This window comes from Nematolebias whitei, chromosome 14, assembly GCF_014905685.2.
Source record: "Nematolebias whitei isolate Nwh7 chromosome 14, NemWhi1, whole genome shotgun sequence".
Classification (NCBI taxonomy): domain Eukaryota; kingdom Metazoa; phylum Chordata; class Actinopteri; order Cyprinodontiformes; family Rivulidae; genus Nematolebias; species Nematolebias whitei.
In genome coordinates this window covers 20,707,945-20,725,983 of record NC_056511.1, presented here as the reverse complement: position 1 = coordinate 20,725,983, position 18,039 = coordinate 20,707,945, and the positions used below count along the sequence as shown (strand labels likewise).

Below are 18,039 nucleotides of genomic sequence, written 5' to 3'. Positions count from 1 at the left end.
AGACGGCCACCGGCATCGTGAAGGACCCCACTCACCCAGCACACTCACTTTTTGCCACGCTCCCCTCAAGAAGGAGGTTAGGGAGCATTAAGTGTAGAACCACTAGACTGAGGAACAGCTTCTACCCTGATGCTGTTAGACTCATGAATCTCTAACCAGAATAATCACTGTGAAAAATCACATCATCTTGCTGCTGATCTGTTTCATGTTGATGTGTTCATGTGTGCTCATCTGCTCACACAGACTCATGTTCATGCTGCTGTTCGGCGTATTGTTTTTATGCTACTAGTGCTTAGTGTATTTTTAGTTAATGTTTTTCTTAGTTCATAGCTTAGATCTTATTACTGTTTTTCTTTTACATTTTATTGTTGGATGTAACTGGGACCCTGTTTACACAATTTTGTTCCACCACATGTACCACATGGGGTGCAAATGACAAATAAAGAGACTCTGACTCTGATAGTATTTCTGTCTTTTAAGCTTGCTTGTGAAACTAAAGGTTTCATTCTTGTTTGGATTCTGAGGCTACAAATTGGCTTAAACCTTTAAGCTTTTAATTTAAGTGAAAAATGCCTCTGAGTTGTATTGTGTTATGTAACAGCTTAAATATGTCCACCAAATACCTTTGTTTTCCCTATAGACACCCCTCCCCCCCCTCCCCCCACACACACACCTTTTGCTAACAGTCACACATAATGGATTTACTTTATGTAACGCCTCAGGAAATCATGTTCTTACAACAGTTTGCCCTTTCTAAACTGACCTGTTTATTAAGGATTAACTCTTGTGCAGCCAGTTTGTATTTTGAAATGTGACTGCATTTATACTCTCCATATGATCACATGGACACCTTCAAACCAACTACAGAATCAAGACCGTTCTGGATGTTCACGTTCACCCATCAGTTTTATCTTTCAAACTTTGTGCCTCTCCTTTAGGGTGTGTGCGGCCTCACCTTTTCTTCCGTGTGATTGCTGAACCCCGGAAGACCTTCTCACCCTCCCCAAGGTCAGATTGTGGATCATGGTTTTAGAGAAGCTTCTACACTTTGGGAAGCAGTTGCTCAGGGTGAAAGTGGTCAACTCCAACTCGGAGGACTCTCGCCTGTCTCGATGTCTCAACACCTTTGACCTGGTAGCTCTGGGTGTTGGAAGCACGTTGGGCGCTGGTGTTTACGTGCTGGCTGGTGCTGTGGCACGAGATAATTCAGGTAAGTTAACATCACTGCGGTTGATTTAAAAAGTGTATAGCTTGTGAAAAATGATTTAAAGCTAACAATCGTATTATGTCCTCCCTGCAACGCTCCAGGTCCTGCCATTGTGCTGTGTTTCTTGATAGCAGCCTTAGCCTCAGTGCTGGCTGGCCTTTGCTACGCTGAGTTTGGAGCTCGTGTCCCCAAGACTGGCTCAGCCTATCTGTACTCCTATGTGACTGTAGGAGAACTCTGGGCCTTTATCACCGGATGGAACCTCATTCTCTCCTACATCATTGGTAAACGTACAGCACCATGATCTTGTTTCTTTTTTGCTTTGATGTACAAGAAGTTGTATTTGTGATGTAGAAGTAGAGAATTGAGCTCTTTGTTGTGCCAGGTACATCCAGTGTGGCCCGTGCGTGGAGCGCCACCTTCGATGAGTTGGTAGGGAAGCGTATAGAGCTGTTTTGCAGAGAGTACATGTCCATGAATGCACGGGGTGTACTGGCAGAGTACCCTGACATGTTTGCTGTTCTCATCATATTTACTCTTACAGGTAAGGGACTCTTTTTACCTGCATGTCTCCTCGTCTTTTAAATTTGCTTTGCGTTGAGCTTTTTATGCTTGTAAGCAACATCTTGGTGATGAACTTTAAACCAGGGGTGGATATTTACCATTGAGATTTATTTTTTCTTCATTGATATTTGTAGGTCTGTTGGCATTTGGAGTTAAAGAGTCAGCAATGGTGAACAAGGTTTTTACATGTGTCAACGTCTTAGTCCTGTTGTTCATGGTGGTCTCTGGCCTGGTGAAAGGCACTTTGAAGAACTGGCAACTGGACCCTGAGGAGATCCTCCATGTCAATTATACAAACGACTCAAGTCACAAGTACGTTAGTTCATTTCTTAGTGTCTCATACAGTCTCTTTTTATATTTCTAGTTTGAGTTGTTGTTTTTTTTGTATTTTCATATGATTTCTTCTGCTGTCCAGCCTGACGGACATCTTGCCCAGCAAGGAGCGTTTAGGAATGGGTGGCTTCATGCCATTTGGGATGTCAGGTGTGCTCTCAGGAGCTGCTACTTGTTTTTATGCCTTCGTAGGATTTGACTGCATTGCTACCACAGGTCAGTGATGAAAGAATCTTCACCCAATCTTTTAACCCAATAAAGAGTTGCCCGTTTGTGTTTGTGGTTTGGTAAGCTGCTCTTAGTTTACAGCCTTCATATTAGCACAGCACAACATTTATAGTTTCAAATGTATGGCAAAATCATAAAATATTTGGAAATGCATCTTCAACCACATACTCCACCATTTTTTAAAAATATTTATTTATTTATTTATTTATTTATTTCAAAATCGCTTTGTACTAACCAGTATGGTCTCATTTTAGCTCATGGCTAAAGAAAATCAACAGAAATACCCAGTTAGAATTAGGAAACAGTTTGCTGTATACAAAATTATTGCAAAGCCTTGTACGGTTCACACTTAGCTTCCAGGGACGTTGTATTTGCCTGTGCATTTTAGAAATAATATTTAATAACATTTTACTGTGATAAGTGAGCTGCTCCTCTTGCTGCAGTTCTCAGCTCTGTTTTAATTGCCTCATGGGTATTTTTCAATGTTGAGTTAAGGTCAGGGTGGCGGGGGGTGGTGCGACTGAATCTGGACGTGGAACTGTTTCAGTTTTCAGCTCGTCTCAACATCCAAAAGTATTACATAAGAGTAGCAACGCAAAGAGAAAAGCTGCTCTTACATGCATTTGGTCTACTTCTGTTGTGTGGCATGCCAAGCACTGGGCCACACGTCAGGAGAGAAAACGTTCACATGAGCCTCGGGGGGAACATGTTCGCCACGTTTTTTTTCTACTCTGCAAATCTACATGTTTGAATAGGTCTCTAATGCTTGACTTTTACTTGGCTTGTTTTTGTAAATGGTCCAAGTCCTCCACGTTGTGGTAAACAGAGTTTACATTTCTTCCATTATTCCTGCGCTCTGGCCCACAGGTTTCTCCCACCCTCCTTTTTGCAGCGTTTTAATTGGCTGCCATGAAATGAAATCCTGAAATGATCGCTTGAGTTTTTCTTGCAGTGTCATGTCTGTTAGACGCACTTAGAGGCACCCCAACGTCTTTGTATTATTTGGCATCAGTCCACCCCTCACCACCCCACCCCCTCACACACACAGCCCCGCATGTCACATAAATTTATATCAGGTCAGCTGTGCTTTCTTGGAGAACAGGAATTGAATGTTTGCCCAGAGACCCCTGTTGCATAATCACTTGCAGCTGGGCGTTTCTTCTTTTGGATCCGCTAGGAATATAAGCAAACGTTCCTTTTCTTGCAAATTATTGCACAAAACCTGTTTCACACACACATATCTGTTTGGTTTATTTTTTCCATGTGCTCTGGAGCTGTGCCAGTGTAGAAATAACTTTAAATTGCAGCTGAGCTGAACAAGTAACAGAGGTCCAAATCTGAAGATGTGAAGATACTCTGGTCTTTAAATGACCTTTTCTTTTGTTTGGCTCAATCAACACCTTAAAAAAAAAAAACATTGCTTGGTTTTCTTTAAAAGTTAAATAGTTTTATACCTCTTGTCTTTATTTAACAGCAGATTGCTATTTTTGATGCCTTCTATTCACAGGATTGAGTCGTTTTATTTGTCCTTATTTTAAATTCTGATCTGAACTCCAACAAAGTTAAGTCAGGTCCTCTGGATGTTATTTTTTTTTTTTTTTGCTTCGAAACGTTTCGTTTTTCATCCAAAAGACTTCATCAGTCCGAGGAGCTGCAACAAACCCAGTCCCATAAGTAGCACACTCACATAGTGGGCCAACCAGTTTGATGGTGATAAGATGGTTTCTGGAGAAACCATCCAGAGGACCTGACTGAACTTTGTTGGATTTTTTTTTAACCTGGATTACTGAGCATGAACTTCAATGTCTGATCTGAACAGTTTTTGTTCTACGTCACAGGTGAGGAAGTGAAAAACCCACAAAGAGCCATTCCTATTGGCATCGTGTCCTCGCTGCTCATTTGCTTCGTAGCCTACTTTGGTGTTTCTGCTGCCCTCACCCTCATGATGCCGTACTATCTTCTGGACAGCAACAGCCCTCTGCCTGTAGCTTTTAACTATGTGGGCTGGGGAGGAGCCAAATACGCTGTAGCTGTGGGTTCTCTTTGTGCTCTGTCTACCAGGTAAGCACTTTATACGTGAACTTCTCTGCCAGGGACATTCACAGTCCCTTGCAGAGGCTGTTTTAGCAAATACACATCAGTCCTGAAAGGTTCTAGTAGTTCAGTATAACTCTGGGCAAAACATTTACATGAACATTGGTGCTCACGTGTGAAAAAGGCTTCAGAGAAACATAGAAGCATTCATGTTCAGACATGTACAAACGTATCTGTGTGCCTGCACTGAACAGTATGTTTCTGTGTGTAAAATTAACTAAAGGTGACATTTGACCCCATATCTAAAAATAACAGCTCTACTGAGAAAATGATTTGTATCAGTCAATTTATGTGATTGTGCAACACAGGCTTCTAAAGTTAGTTTTACTAGTATACGATTTTCTTCATTTTGAGATTGGTATATGTAAGGAAATATTATTTTTTGCACTTTGTCTTTAATTGAAAAAAAAATGCATATCATATATTTGCATCATATAATGAAATTCAGGCTAGTCATTTTGAATTGTGTGGTTGTATAACATGCTTCTGTAGGTTTCTGCTTGTTGTGTTGTATTCACTGTACGATACATGACAGAACTGTGCAACGTCACCAGTTTTCTTTTTTTCTTCTACTGAGCCAAAAGTGGATCTGATTTATTTTTTTTATGTGTCCTGATGTTTTGTTGCTGAGGCTTTCTGAAAGTCTTTTAAATGTTTTTGCTGGACATGAGCTGGTTTTACAGTCACAGGGAGAACCAGTTATAAACTGTATCTTCAGGCATTTTATTTCCAGTAGACTGTTGCAAAAAAAAACATAATTGAGGTGGCAATATTTAAAAAAATAATAATTTCAGATGTGCAGTATTCAAAAAGGATATCCTTAAAAATCAGAAGAAATAAAACAACAAATGCAAAGTTGTGACGTGTGACTTGAAAGATGGAGATTATCTTTCTGATGTAGGTTTTATTTTCAGCTAACAGCTCCGTTAGGGTCAACTTTGCAACTCCAACCCTAAGGTTTCTAAACCAAGAACCCTCCTGTGCATGATTCTCCCTTGAGATCTTGTCCATAACCACCAAAAACAAGACGGATGATAAAGCCTCATCAGAAACCTGGAAACAAGCTTACCTTTGTGTCAAAGTTTCAGACAAACTCTTGCTTTGGTTGTAGATCAAAAGTTAAGGAGCACTGTCGACCAAGAGGGTCTTGTAATAAAGCTGCCGCTCCTACTCATCAAAAAGAGTCAACTGTGGTAGTTAGAGGAAATGATAACTTCCTAGTTGACTCCTTTTTGGAGTTTTTATTATTTTATTATTTTAATTATAATTTTTAACATTTCCTATTGAGATGAGACCTTGGAAAATACCCAGAACTGAATGTAGGGATCATGTACAGTATATCCTCTCAGTATTCTTCAGGAATCGAGAGGAATCTGGCCCTTCTGCTTTTGTGACTTACTGGTAATCTTGAACAGATGGATAGAGTCTAAATTGCTTCTCTCTTGTAGAGGACGAGACGCTCCCCTCAGGAAGGAGGTTGAGGAGCATTAAGTGTAGAACCGCTAGACTGAGGAACAGCTTCTACCCTGAGGCTGTTAGACTCACGAATCTCTAACAGGAAAATCACTGTAATGCCACTTTAAATGTTGATGTCACTTTATCCGTGCTGCTGATTCTTACCCATAAGCTGCTATGTTCATACCCATCTGCTCATAACAGACTCATGTTCAGGCTGCTGTTTAATACACCATATTATATTATATTAGTATTGTTTAGTGCATACCTTAGGTCCTTGTATACTGTTTCTTTTTTATACTTAGTATTTTTGCTAATTTTGGGTGTAACTGGGACTTTGAGTACACAGATTAGTTCCACCTTATGTACCACATGTGATGCAAATGACAATAAAGAACCTTGAACCTTGTATGAATACAAAACTGATTCTCAGCCACTGAATTTGGTGCCTTTTGTGCTTAAAAAATGAATTCCATCTTCATCATCACTTGTATTATGCCCTTAGGGAAATGTTCCTTGCAGCAAGCAAGGAAATTAAAACACAACACATAAGCAATCGCACCACAAAATTGGCAAACAGTAAAAAAAAAAAAAAAAAATCCATGTACAAATATCAATAAAACAGGTTGAACGACAAAATCAAGCCCGGTTACATTTAAAATTAATCTGATTAATGGCCTGGCTGATAAAAGAGTTTTTTTTCCATCCATTTGTTCTTGAGTTGGGCTGCCTGAAGCTCTTCCCAGATGGAAGTATTGACCTAAAGAACAAAAACAGGTACCGGTATTTCTTTACCAGTCAGATGCTAGAACTGATCTGGAAAAGAACAAAAAAATAATAAAATAAAATCATTAACCCCCAGTGTTTTAATTTTAAATATTTTAAAACACCTTCAAACGCCACAGAGAACTATTGCTCAAGACCACTTTGACTCATGGAAGCCTGAATCCTTGGATATAAAACAAAACTAATCAGGGAAGGCTTATGACTTTGCACAGCACTGGATGTTCTATTGTTGCCTTGATACCTACTACATGTACTCTGCTGTTTCTTACGTATGTGAGCTCTTGTCTCTGTTAATGTATGTCTCACGGCATTCTCTTGGGTGTAAGTGTGGATACTATATATCCTGGTCTCCCCCCATGGCAGCCTGCTGGGTGCTATGTTCCCTATACCCCGTGTTCTGTGGGCTATGGCTGAAGACGGGCTGCTTTTCAAGTTCATGGCCGAGATCAGCCCCCGCACCAAAACCCCGCTAAATGCAACCTTCGCTTCTGGCACAGGGGCAGGTGAGACACTAACACGCATGTCTCTAAACAGCATCCATGTAGCCTCTTTTCACGCTTCAGAATAAACTGCGCTTGGCTTAATGATTTAGCCTGTCTACTTAGGGAAATCAGCTGCATAAGCATGAAAAGTTCACAGGTTTCCCCAAATACCACTTTGTTTCCGTTTCTTTTTTCAAAAAGGAAACTTTGAGGCATGTTTTCCACATGTACCCCGTAAGTGGAAATATGCTGAGCAGAAGATCAGTACAGTGCAAATAACCAAACAAATGTAGATAATATTGGCGAGTAACACCATGTGGAGCATCATGCATCCTGACAGTAAAAGTTTCTTGGACCAGCATCATGTCCTTCTTGCTCTTGCTGTCCTGTTGCACATTCTCACACTTTACCCATCTTCTTTCTCTATTTTTTCTGGTCTCTGCTACCCTGTTTTTCTTCTTGTAACTCCAATCTTTAACTACAACTTTCATCCAAATTTGATCTTTTCATCCTCACTGTACCCCAGTCTGTTGGGTTCCATGTTCCCCCTACCCCGTATCATCTTTGCCATGGCACGAGATGGCCTGCTCTTCTCCTTTTTGGCCCACGTCAGCGAGAGGAAATCCCCGGTAACCTCCACTGTTGCTGCCGGGGTCATGTCCGGTAAGAGGGAGAGGGATAATAAAATAAAGAGAGATGCAAAAAGAGATTTGTATATGTGAAAAGGACAATTTAGAGAACCGGTTCATGAAATTGAAAAAGAAGGTATGGGAAAATGGGGAAAAATTAGATTTGAAAAAATATATCAGCGCAGCCTCAGCGATTAGTTTTGATTTCTCATTAGAAGATGTGCAGAAAGCTGCAGAAAAAAAGCCAAAGCTCAGGTGTAGTTCAGATGATTTGAAGTGGGCTTCTTAGAAGTAGTCAGTATCTTACTTGTAGAAAGCAGTTGGAGTAATCTCATTTTGGAGAAAGGGAGAATTTCTCATGAGTCAAGCTAATGGCTGCTCAGAAAAGGGCCTATATAAGAGCACATTTCTATAATCTAAAACAAACCTCTAAAGTTTATAGCTGATAATGTTATTTCTATAATCTGATTTTTTTCACCACATGACTTCTCCATCAGATGTTTTGGTTTGCAAAACGTGTTGCGATGGACCCTGTTCCAACATTGCAAGTCTTAAGTGTAAATTATCAAAGATGTCTATGTAAATAGACAAACGTTTACAAATTAAGCAATCAGTGAGGTTTGAGTTGTTTTAGATGAAAGAAGTTTGCTCTGAAATAAATGCTTTGTGGGTTAGCTGCTAGCTGCTAGCTGTTAGCTGTTAGCGTGACTTCTAAACTTGTCCTTGATTTTCCAATTCACTCTGACGTCTACTGCAGGTAAGACACTGGTTCTTCATAATTACTCCACAGAAACATACTTCAAAAGGTTCAAAATGTTCCTTTTAAGCCTCTGATTTAAACTTAAATAAAAAAAAATATTATTAAAATTAATTTGTTTTAGTTTTGTTCTTTGCTGTCAACATATCTTACAATCTATATAAAGTGTATGACTTGAACTAGTTTCCTGTCTGATTATTGTCTTATGGGACGATGACTTTAGGAGATTTATGCAGTTCACAAAATGTTTATTGCTTTACTAGCAGCTTTACATGACTGTCAACTAATTCGACATTGATGTTTATCAGTACAGTAGTCCCTCGTTTATCGCGGGGGATCCGTACCCTGAAGCCCTGCGGTAAGTGAAAAACCGCAAAGTAGGAATAGTAGTACAAATAGTAAGTAGTAGTTTATATATATATATATATATAAATATATATATAAGGCATTTTAAACCCTTCTCACACTCTTGCAATATTCTAAACAATGTTTCTAAACTAAATGCTCTAAAAGAGCACAGCATGTCATGATCGCAGCTCTCTGCCTCCTGCTGCACTCTTGGCCACGCCCACTTCTCCGCTCTGATCTCAGTGCAGAGCGGAGATCAGCTGATCAGCTGCAGGAGGTAGCTTATTCCACAGCTGTGGGCTGCACACAGGCACTAAATCGTTTAAAATAATTAATTTTAAATACAAATTCCATGCCCATCGTGCAGCTCATCCATCAATCAGCCATTGTGTGTCGTGTCCAATCTTACTTTGAAAAACCACGATAGAGCGAGTCTGCAAAAAACGAACTGCGAAGTAGCGAGGGACTACTGTATAGTACTTTTTAATCACATTTCTGGAACATTTTTCTTATCAAAAGATAATTTTTCATCCCTATCTATTTTCCTCTTTATTACATATTTTAGCAATCATGGCATTTCTGTTTGACCTGAAGGACCTGGTGGACCTGATGTCTATAGGCACCCTGCTGGCCTACACATTAGTGGCCGCCTGTGTGCTGGTGCTCAGGTTAGTTCAACATGAGACATTCGTTTTATCCTGCCTGTACTTTTTTTGCATGTGGATTTTAGTTTGTTCTCACGAACAACAAATTTTCATTGTGACTGTGCTCCTGGCTAATTCCAAACCATGTGCTATGTTGTTTGTTGGTTACAGATACCAGCCTGAACACATGGACCCAGTGTACCACATGGCCAACAGCCATGAGGAGGCAGATTTGGTTGATGGCATCAGTGTCCCCAGTATGGGCATCCTGCCTGGTGTGGAGGAGAGGTTCAGCTTCAAGACACTGCTGTTCCCAAACAACACTGAGCCATCCACAATATCAGGCTTCAATGTCAACGTCTGTACCTCTGTCTTGGGTACGTTTTCATACCCGGCTTTTCATTTGACTTAATGATGACATGATTTATGTTTTTATAAGTAATGATAATTATATTGAGATGTAACATTATTGTGTAACTATTGTGAGTTAAGCAATTTTTAGTAATGCCCACAAGATATCACTAATATTTTAACTCTTGAGTGATTTTTAACAGCAAAACCCCAAGATGTGATGGCTAAATGCTGAACTTAATGAAACAGAGCACAAACCATAAACACGTCATTTAATGATGTATTCTTCCTTCCTTCCTCAGTTTACTTGAGACTTGGTGGTGATACATACTATTTTTGTGTATCACTGCAGGCAGAAAGAGCAACTGCTCATTTTTCCCATTGACTCTCATCTTGGTGAAATGTGACTATTACTAAAATGTCATTTTTAGGGCTCAAAAGGAGAAGTCAGAAATCTTTATTTATCTTGAATCTAGATGATCGAATATTAAGCAAGTTAACTGAAAACGTATCTACCTTAAAGCAGGGGTTCTCAAACTTTTTGGGTTCGGGGACCCCTTATAGGGGAGAAAAAGTTTCAAGGACCCCCTCATAACCCTCAAGTTTATTAAATAATTTTCTTCAATTTGTCTCTTTAATGTAATGGAAATATTTGCGTAATATAAATACATAAGACATGCTCCTTAACAGTGTTAATACAATTTTTACACTTTAAAATTGGGGGATTTTTTTTTAATTCAAGACACACTTGATTAACAACATTTTTAATTTCAACTTCCAAAGATTACAGTTTTGAGAAAATTAACAGTATCAACAACACTTTAAAACTTTACCTATTCACAGAATGAACATAATAAATGTATCGCCACTGCTTCAAATCATTACGGTACATAAAACTCTACATAAAACGGAACAGAATCATAACAGCAGTAGTCATACCAAGTAACAGGGCTTCATTTGCAAATTGATCAATGCTGGAATGCAAGTAGCAGGTGGGGACAGGGTGGGGGTGTCTGGGGTTCCTCCCCCAGAATAAAGTAGATGCCATTTACTGCATTTCCCCAGTTGGAGAACCACTGCTTTAAAGTTAAGCCACATGTTTCTTTTATACAGAATTAGACATAAACTAATGAAACTTGTGCGTGTTTCTGCAGGAACATTGATCCTGGCTTTCAGTGTACTGGCCGTGCAGGGAGGTGTTGTCCTCTGGAACCTCATAGCTCTTAGCATCATCTTCCTGGTGTGTCTCCTTCTCGTCTTCATCATATGGAGACAGCCTGAAAGCAAAACAAAACTTTCCTTCAAGGTTTGAGTCTCAGTCCTTTCAGCACTTTATAGTTAGCGTTTGCTGCGTGTTAACACAAATCCGTTTGCTTCTGCAATAACTTAGGTTCCACTGGTGCCCTTCATCCCAGTGATCAGCATGTTCGTCAATGTCTACCTGATGATGCAGCTGGATCGAGGCACTTGGGTTCGATTTTCAGTCTGGATGGCTATAGGTAGTTTATACGTCACCGTTATATTGCATCAAACTGACGTAAAAATTGACTTGAGTGCTTTGTTGTGCAAGTTTAGACCCCTCTGTTCAAAATGAGTTATTGACAAAGTAAAACTGTGATCCATCCTTTTTGAGCCCATTACCTCATCAATGATCTCAAACCTGTTTGGAATCTCTGCAGAGATTATACAAAGTGATTATACTAAAAAAAACAAAAAAAAAAACCCCACACATTTTGTTTTGCTCTTCCAATGCAGGTTTAGCAATCTACTTCTTCTACGGGATTCATCACAGCTCTGAGGCAGCTCTGGCCCACTCCTCTATAGAAACAGAGATGAACGGTTTCAAGCTTGATCGTGAACTGGAAGCCACGCCGACAGAAAAGGACGCCTTTCTTTACGATGGCATTGACGTTAGGGAAGAACGCGATGGGGATTTGTAGTAGGCGTTAGAAAAAGCAGCTTTACGACAACCTGTCCTGACACCAGTCTGTGCGTGTTTTTAGTCAGTTCTCCTTTTGGGGAAAGCTTAGATAAGCAAACTTTGACTTTTTCATTAAGCTGCTAAATAGAACACAAACAGCGGGTGATAATCCTCAAGTCAAAGCAGACTTCTACAGCCATGATTGAAATATTCTGCAATGTCAATATTTTTGCTAGTTCTTATCTCTTTTGCTTGGCCTCAAGTTTCAGTTGCTCATTATCCCTTGGCTGTCTGTGAAGCTGTGGGGGCGGAGCTCATGTTAGAGACATGAAATGTGTTAGTGTTTAAAGAAGAAGGTTTGGAGACAGGGCAGACCATGTTAGATCTCTCTTCACGTTGGCTTTTATGTACTTCTCTTGAGTGTGTCTGGGTTACATTGCTGGCAGTAGGACTGTGCCATAACTGAGGTCTGGGTGCCAGAAACTTCTGCAGTAATAGTTTTGTATTTTGTTTCGTTTGAAATAAGATAACTACATGTGTATACATTTGAAACCATGTCAGTACTAGAAAAAAAAGTTGGTAGTGCTTAAATTGTCTGAAACCAGTCTTAGGAGCCATTATCTCTTGTCTGAAGACAGCATTTGGGGACAGCCAATGTTTTGTCATTAGACAACAGCCAGTGGTCTGAAGCTGCTGTTTCATCCAGTGTTTTATGTCTTTTGTTCTCCGTGTGTCGGTTTATGTCATTTGAACCAAAGCCCGGTGGAATGTGATTGGTCAATTCTACAAACACCAACAGAAAAAAGCACAGCAGTTTGGACATGAAAAATCTTTATTGCACATAAATTCTGCATATTCATTAGCAGATTTTTTTTTTTTAAGAAAATACAATAAATCTATAGATTTTGATGCATGCCAGTCTTCACAGGTAAGTTGCAGCTTCCTACAGAGGAAGTATAATGGTCTTAAAGCAAACAGGAATGTTTGCCAGGTACAGTGGTGTTTGAACGTTTGTGGACACTTTATAATTTTTTTATATTTCTGCATAAATTTGACCAAAAACAACAGATTTTCCACACAAGTCCTAAAAGTAGATAAAGAGAACCCAGTTAAACAAATGAGACAACAATATTATACTTGGTCATTTATTTATTGAGGAAAATGATCCAATATTACATATTTGTGAGTGGTAAAATTATGTGAACCTTTGCTTTCAGTATCTGGTGTGACCCCCTGTGCAGCAATAACTGTAACTAAATGTTTCCAGTAACTGTTGATCAGTCCTGCACACACACTTGGAGGAAGTTTAGTCCATTCCTCCGTACAGAACAGCTTCATCTCTGGATGTTGGTGGTTTCCTCACATTAACTGCTGCTTCAGGTCCTTCCACAACATCTGGATTGGATTAAGATCAGGACTTTGACTTGGCCATTCCAAAACATGAACTTTATTCTTCTTTAACATTCTTTGGTAGAACAACTTGTGTGTTGAGTCATTGTGTTGCTGCATGACCCACCTTCTCTTGAGGTTCAGTTCATGGACAGATGTTCTGACATTTTCCTTTAGAATCATCTGATATAATTCAGAATTCATTATTCCATCAATGATGGCAATCTGTCCTGGTCCAGATGAAGCAAAACAGGCCCAAACCATGACACTACCACCACCACCATGTTTCACCGATGGGATAAGGTTCTTCTGCAGGAATGCAGAGTTTTTCTTTCTCCAAATTTAACACTTTTCATTTAAACCAAAAAGTTCTATTTTGGTCTCATCCATCTTCAAAACATTCTTCCAACAGTCTTCTTGTCCACGTGATCTTTAGAAAACTGCAGACGAGCATCAATGTTCTTTATGGAGAGCAGTGTCTTCCTCCTTCAACCCTGCCATGCACACCATTGTTCAGTGTTCTCCTGATGGTGGACTCATGAACATCAACATCAGTCAATGTGAGAGAGATCTTCAGTTGTTAGAAGTTACTCTCTGGTCCTTTGTGACCTCACAGACTTTACACACCTTGTTCTTGGAGTGATCTTTGTTGGTCCATCACTCCTGGGGAGGGTAACAATGGTCTTGAATTTCCTCCATTTGTACACAATCTGTCTGAATGTGGATTGGTGGAGTCCAAACTCTTTACAGATGTTTTTGTAACATTTTCCAGTCTGATGAGCATCAACAACTCTTTTTCTGAGGTCCTCAGAAATCTCTGTGTCATGATATACTTCCACAAACATGTTGTGAAGAGCAGACTGTGATAGATCCCTGTTCTTTAAATCAAACAGGGTGTCCACTCACACCTGATCATCATCCCATTGATTGAAAACACCCGACTCTAATTTCACCTTCAAATTAACTGCTAATCCCATAGGTTCACATACTTGTACCACTTACAAATATGTAATACTGGATCATTTTCCTCAATACATAAATGACCAAGTATAATATTTTTCTCTCATTTGTTTAACTGGGTTCTCTTTATCGGGCTTGTGTGAAAATCTGATGTTTTAGGTCAAATTTATGCAGAAATATATAAAATACTAAAGGGTTCACAAACTTTCAAACACCACTGTAAGGTTACATAATTTCACAGTGCTGGCTGCTGTGTCTTTGCATCCATGGATTTTAACATTCGACTTTTCTTTTAAAAAGTAAAACAAACATTCTGCCATTTTAGTCCTACCATCTGCAAGTATACTAATTGTTCTCAACTTTATATTTTAGTGTTTATTTTATACCTTAATGTGTTTTACCCAATATCTAAAATACAGTCGCTGCTGTTCAAATGATTGATTCAGTTTAATGGAATATACACAAACTCAATTCATACAAAACTTTAACAAGATAAAGAATTTGGCACAGATATGTTCATTTGTCCTTCAAATAAAACTTCCAAAACTTTGTGAATTGGTTGTGTTTTGAGAAATTCAACAAATTGACATAATCCAAGGTGTGCAAATTATATATATATATATACACACATCACTACTGTTAATACATTGTTATATTTCTTGCAAATAAATTTTTTTAATAAAAAGTGTGGGTTTTTTTTAATAGCTTTTGCATCGTCCATGTTCTATGTTAATAGTTGAGTTTACATTTCGACACCCTCACATCACATCAGATCTTGTTTGACCATGTTAAACTATGTTGAAGTGTTTTCGTTTTACATCTATCAGTCTTTTTAATGTTATGCAGCTATGTTTTTGTTCGGTCACTTGTAATTTAGGCTTTCTCTTGCTCTGATTATTTGGTGTTGTCACTCTTTGCTAAGCCATCATCAATACATTTTTATTATTTTTTTCATGTTTTTTTGATTTTGCCTATACAGAATCCAAATCAACAAACACGCACTGCTTCACTTTGCCACATTTATACTTTTTTTTTTTTAAATGTTGCCAGATATTCATGCCAAAAACTAGTTTTGTGTAGATATGCATTACTATGCACAGGTAAGTAATATCAGTTTATAATTTAGATAACTAACAGCTGCACTTCTCCTGCCTCCAGCACGTGGATGTCATGAAGATCTGAGTTCTTGTGTAGTTTAGGAAATTATGGGGAAAATATGGCTAAATCCAAAAATAAAAAGTAAGACTATGGAAACTTTTTTTTATTCGGTTTAAAACAAAAATAAATAAAAATGTTTATAATTTCATTTATATTTATTTATAATATGATTTTTGAAGAAAATTGCCCATATAAAAAGAACGCTTTAAAGATGGGTTTTCCCATTTGCAGTACCTTGCATGGCAATTATGAGTGAACGAGAAACCCACTGTATGCAACTTCCATCCATCCATTATCTTTTACTCGCTTCTTCCATTTTGGGTCACGGGGGTCGCCAGTGCCCATTTCCAGCAATCACTGTGTGAGGGGCGGGGTACACCCTGGACAGGTCTCCAGTCCATCACAGGGACACATAGAGACAAACGAGACAAACAACCATTCACTCTCTCACTCACACCTAGGGACAATTTAGTTACCAATCAGCCGAACTTGCATGTTTTTGGTCTGTGGGAGGAAACCGGAGTACTTGGAGAAAACTCATGCATGCACAGAGAGAACATGAAAACGCCACCCAGAAAGGCCCCGGCCGGGACTTGGAACCGGGGCAACCTGTTCGCTGAGAGGCAACAGCTCTACCAACTGAACCACCGTGCTGCAACTCGTCAGCCAAAATGCAGCCCAGCCCTTCAACATCTGTTGGGTTTTTGCTTAACTGTGAATGTATTTATTTTACAAAATCAACATGTTTTATTGAAATAGACTCCAATACTGAAATTAAAGCCACAAACTTTAAAATCAAATTGTACTTTTCCCTTTTTCTCATTTATTTTATCTATTTATATCCAGCTAATCATTTAGCAAATTTTGTTGATTTTAATTTTGGGAACATACAAATGAAATAATTAAAAAAACATGCTAATAAAAGCTGACCATTGTGCAAACATGTTCTGCACATGTACATGGTTTGAAATTATAAATGAAACTAAAAAAGGGTGAAGCAGCATTTGGATAGGAACCCTGGCCAAGTTGTAGAAATTAACATAATGAATCATTTTACTATAGAAACACTACAGTAATAAAAAAAATCTGGAATGTTTCTTTGATGTCAATAATCTATTATTTAAATGTTAGAGGCATTTTCATTTATTTTCACTTTTGACACTGTCAATGGAACCATTGCAGAATTCCTTGCTTTTTACTGTTATGTACAAACATATTTGTAAATGTGTTTTATTGGCATTTTATATTGTAAGAGACGAGTGAACTGTTGCTGGGTGTCTGAATGACTGGAGCACATGAAACAGCGTTAGACATGAACATTGTTCAAGCCAAGGATTCAGGAGGAACAATGCGGGTTCCGTCCTCGCTGTGGAGAACTGGACCAGCTCTTTACCCTCACTAGGTTCCTTGAGGGGTTATGGGAGTTTGCCCAACCAGTCTACATGTGTTTTGTAGACTTGGAGAAGGCGCTTAATCGTGTTTCTCAGGATACACTGTGCGGGGTACTCACGAGATTGGGGGTCCATAGCTGCACCAAAGATGATTACATTACCATATTGACAAAAAGTTCAGTTCACAATAACATTAGAATAAGACGAATCACACATACGGATCATTATATAATGACGAATCACGCAGCACAAACATTTTTCCCCTGACACACCTCTCAGTTTTTCTATGCAGATTTTGGGAAGAGAAAGTCACGCCCAAGCTGCCCATAAACGAAATGATTACAGTAATTATACTCATTATTTTGTATCTCTGAGTTCTCAGGGTGTACCAGTCTTTTAATTAATGCGATTTTGGAAATCTCCACATTTTTTTGTCATTGTTCTTTGACAACTGGCTACTCCAGTTTTTTCTGGTTTTCTCTGCAACTGGGCTGTCACTGAGGTGCTTTGAACCGTTATTATTTTGTAGGTGAAAGAATAAAGTTATGGTTGTTTGATGAATGAATGATTTTGAAGAATTAATAGGTTAAAACGTGTCACGGCATGATGCCCCTTTGCTTGTGACTTCTTGACATTAGTAAACACAGATTGTTTTTTTTCATAAATTCTAATTCACAGCGCCGGTCTGGAATGATGCTTGTGCTGCAGGTGTTCATCCTCCATGACTTTATGAATCAGTTTCTGTCAGATCAGATTTTAACTTCCATGCAGTGTTTTTATTTTCTCCTTGGGATAAAAGTGCTTATGAACTGATAAAACACACAAATAAGGCTGGCTGGCTCCATGTCTCTATATGACACGTTACATTTTGCGCAATTTGCACCCCCAAAACATACCACAAATCTGGCCAATGATTTACTTCCTGAAGTTTTGAATCAGGTACCAAAGCAGTGATGTAACTTCAGCACAATTGACGCGTCGGACGTCATCCATCTTGTGACTTTTGCCAAACGAATCAAGCTCTGACGCAGACCTTCAGAAACACTGTTGGTTTTTTTTATACATGCCTCGGAGCTTCAGCTTCAAACAGCCCATCACTAGTGTTGTGAAAACCTTTTTTATTTTTGACACAATAAAGGCTTATCTGTGTAAAATGGTGTTTGAAAACTATTTGGAAGGTCAGAATGTAACCATGCTACACTTTTCATTTTGCTGGCTCCAGAGAAGGCATGTTAACACGCCAGATCAGCAGATTTTTGGCATGTAGATTAAGTCTGTTAGGTTCTGTAAAGAAATCCTCTCACCTACAGGAAAACCATGCTCGTGTTTAATGGGTTAAAAA

General features: G+C 38.9%; 1 protein-coding gene across 2 annotated transcripts; it reads left to right on the top strand.

Annotated features, from left to right (window-relative positions):
• Positions 1-966: 966 nt before the first annotated feature.
• On the top strand, positions 967-12,881 carry slc7a1a (solute carrier family 7 member 1a). Of its 2 annotated transcripts, none has more exons than XM_037687988.1 (12): positions 967-1,210; positions 1,309-1,491; positions 1,593-1,751; positions 1,906-2,083; positions 2,187-2,320; positions 4,171-4,393; positions 7,676-7,812; positions 9,449-9,551; positions 9,699-9,904; positions 11,033-11,184; positions 11,269-11,377; positions 11,634-12,881. In XM_037687988.1, the coding sequence occupies exons 1-12, from the start codon at positions 1,024-1,026 to the stop codon at positions 11,816-11,818; spliced, it is 1,956 nt and encodes a 651-aa protein (XP_037543916.1). In that variant the 5' UTR covers positions 967-1,023; the 3' UTR covers positions 11,819-12,881. The 2 variants fall into 2 exon arrangements, with proteins under 2 accessions (XP_037543916.1, XP_037543917.1); XM_037687989.1 differs by lacking the exon at positions 7,676-7,812 and adding an exon at positions 7,031-7,170.
• The last annotated feature ends 5,158 nt before the right edge of the window (positions 12,882-18,039 follow it).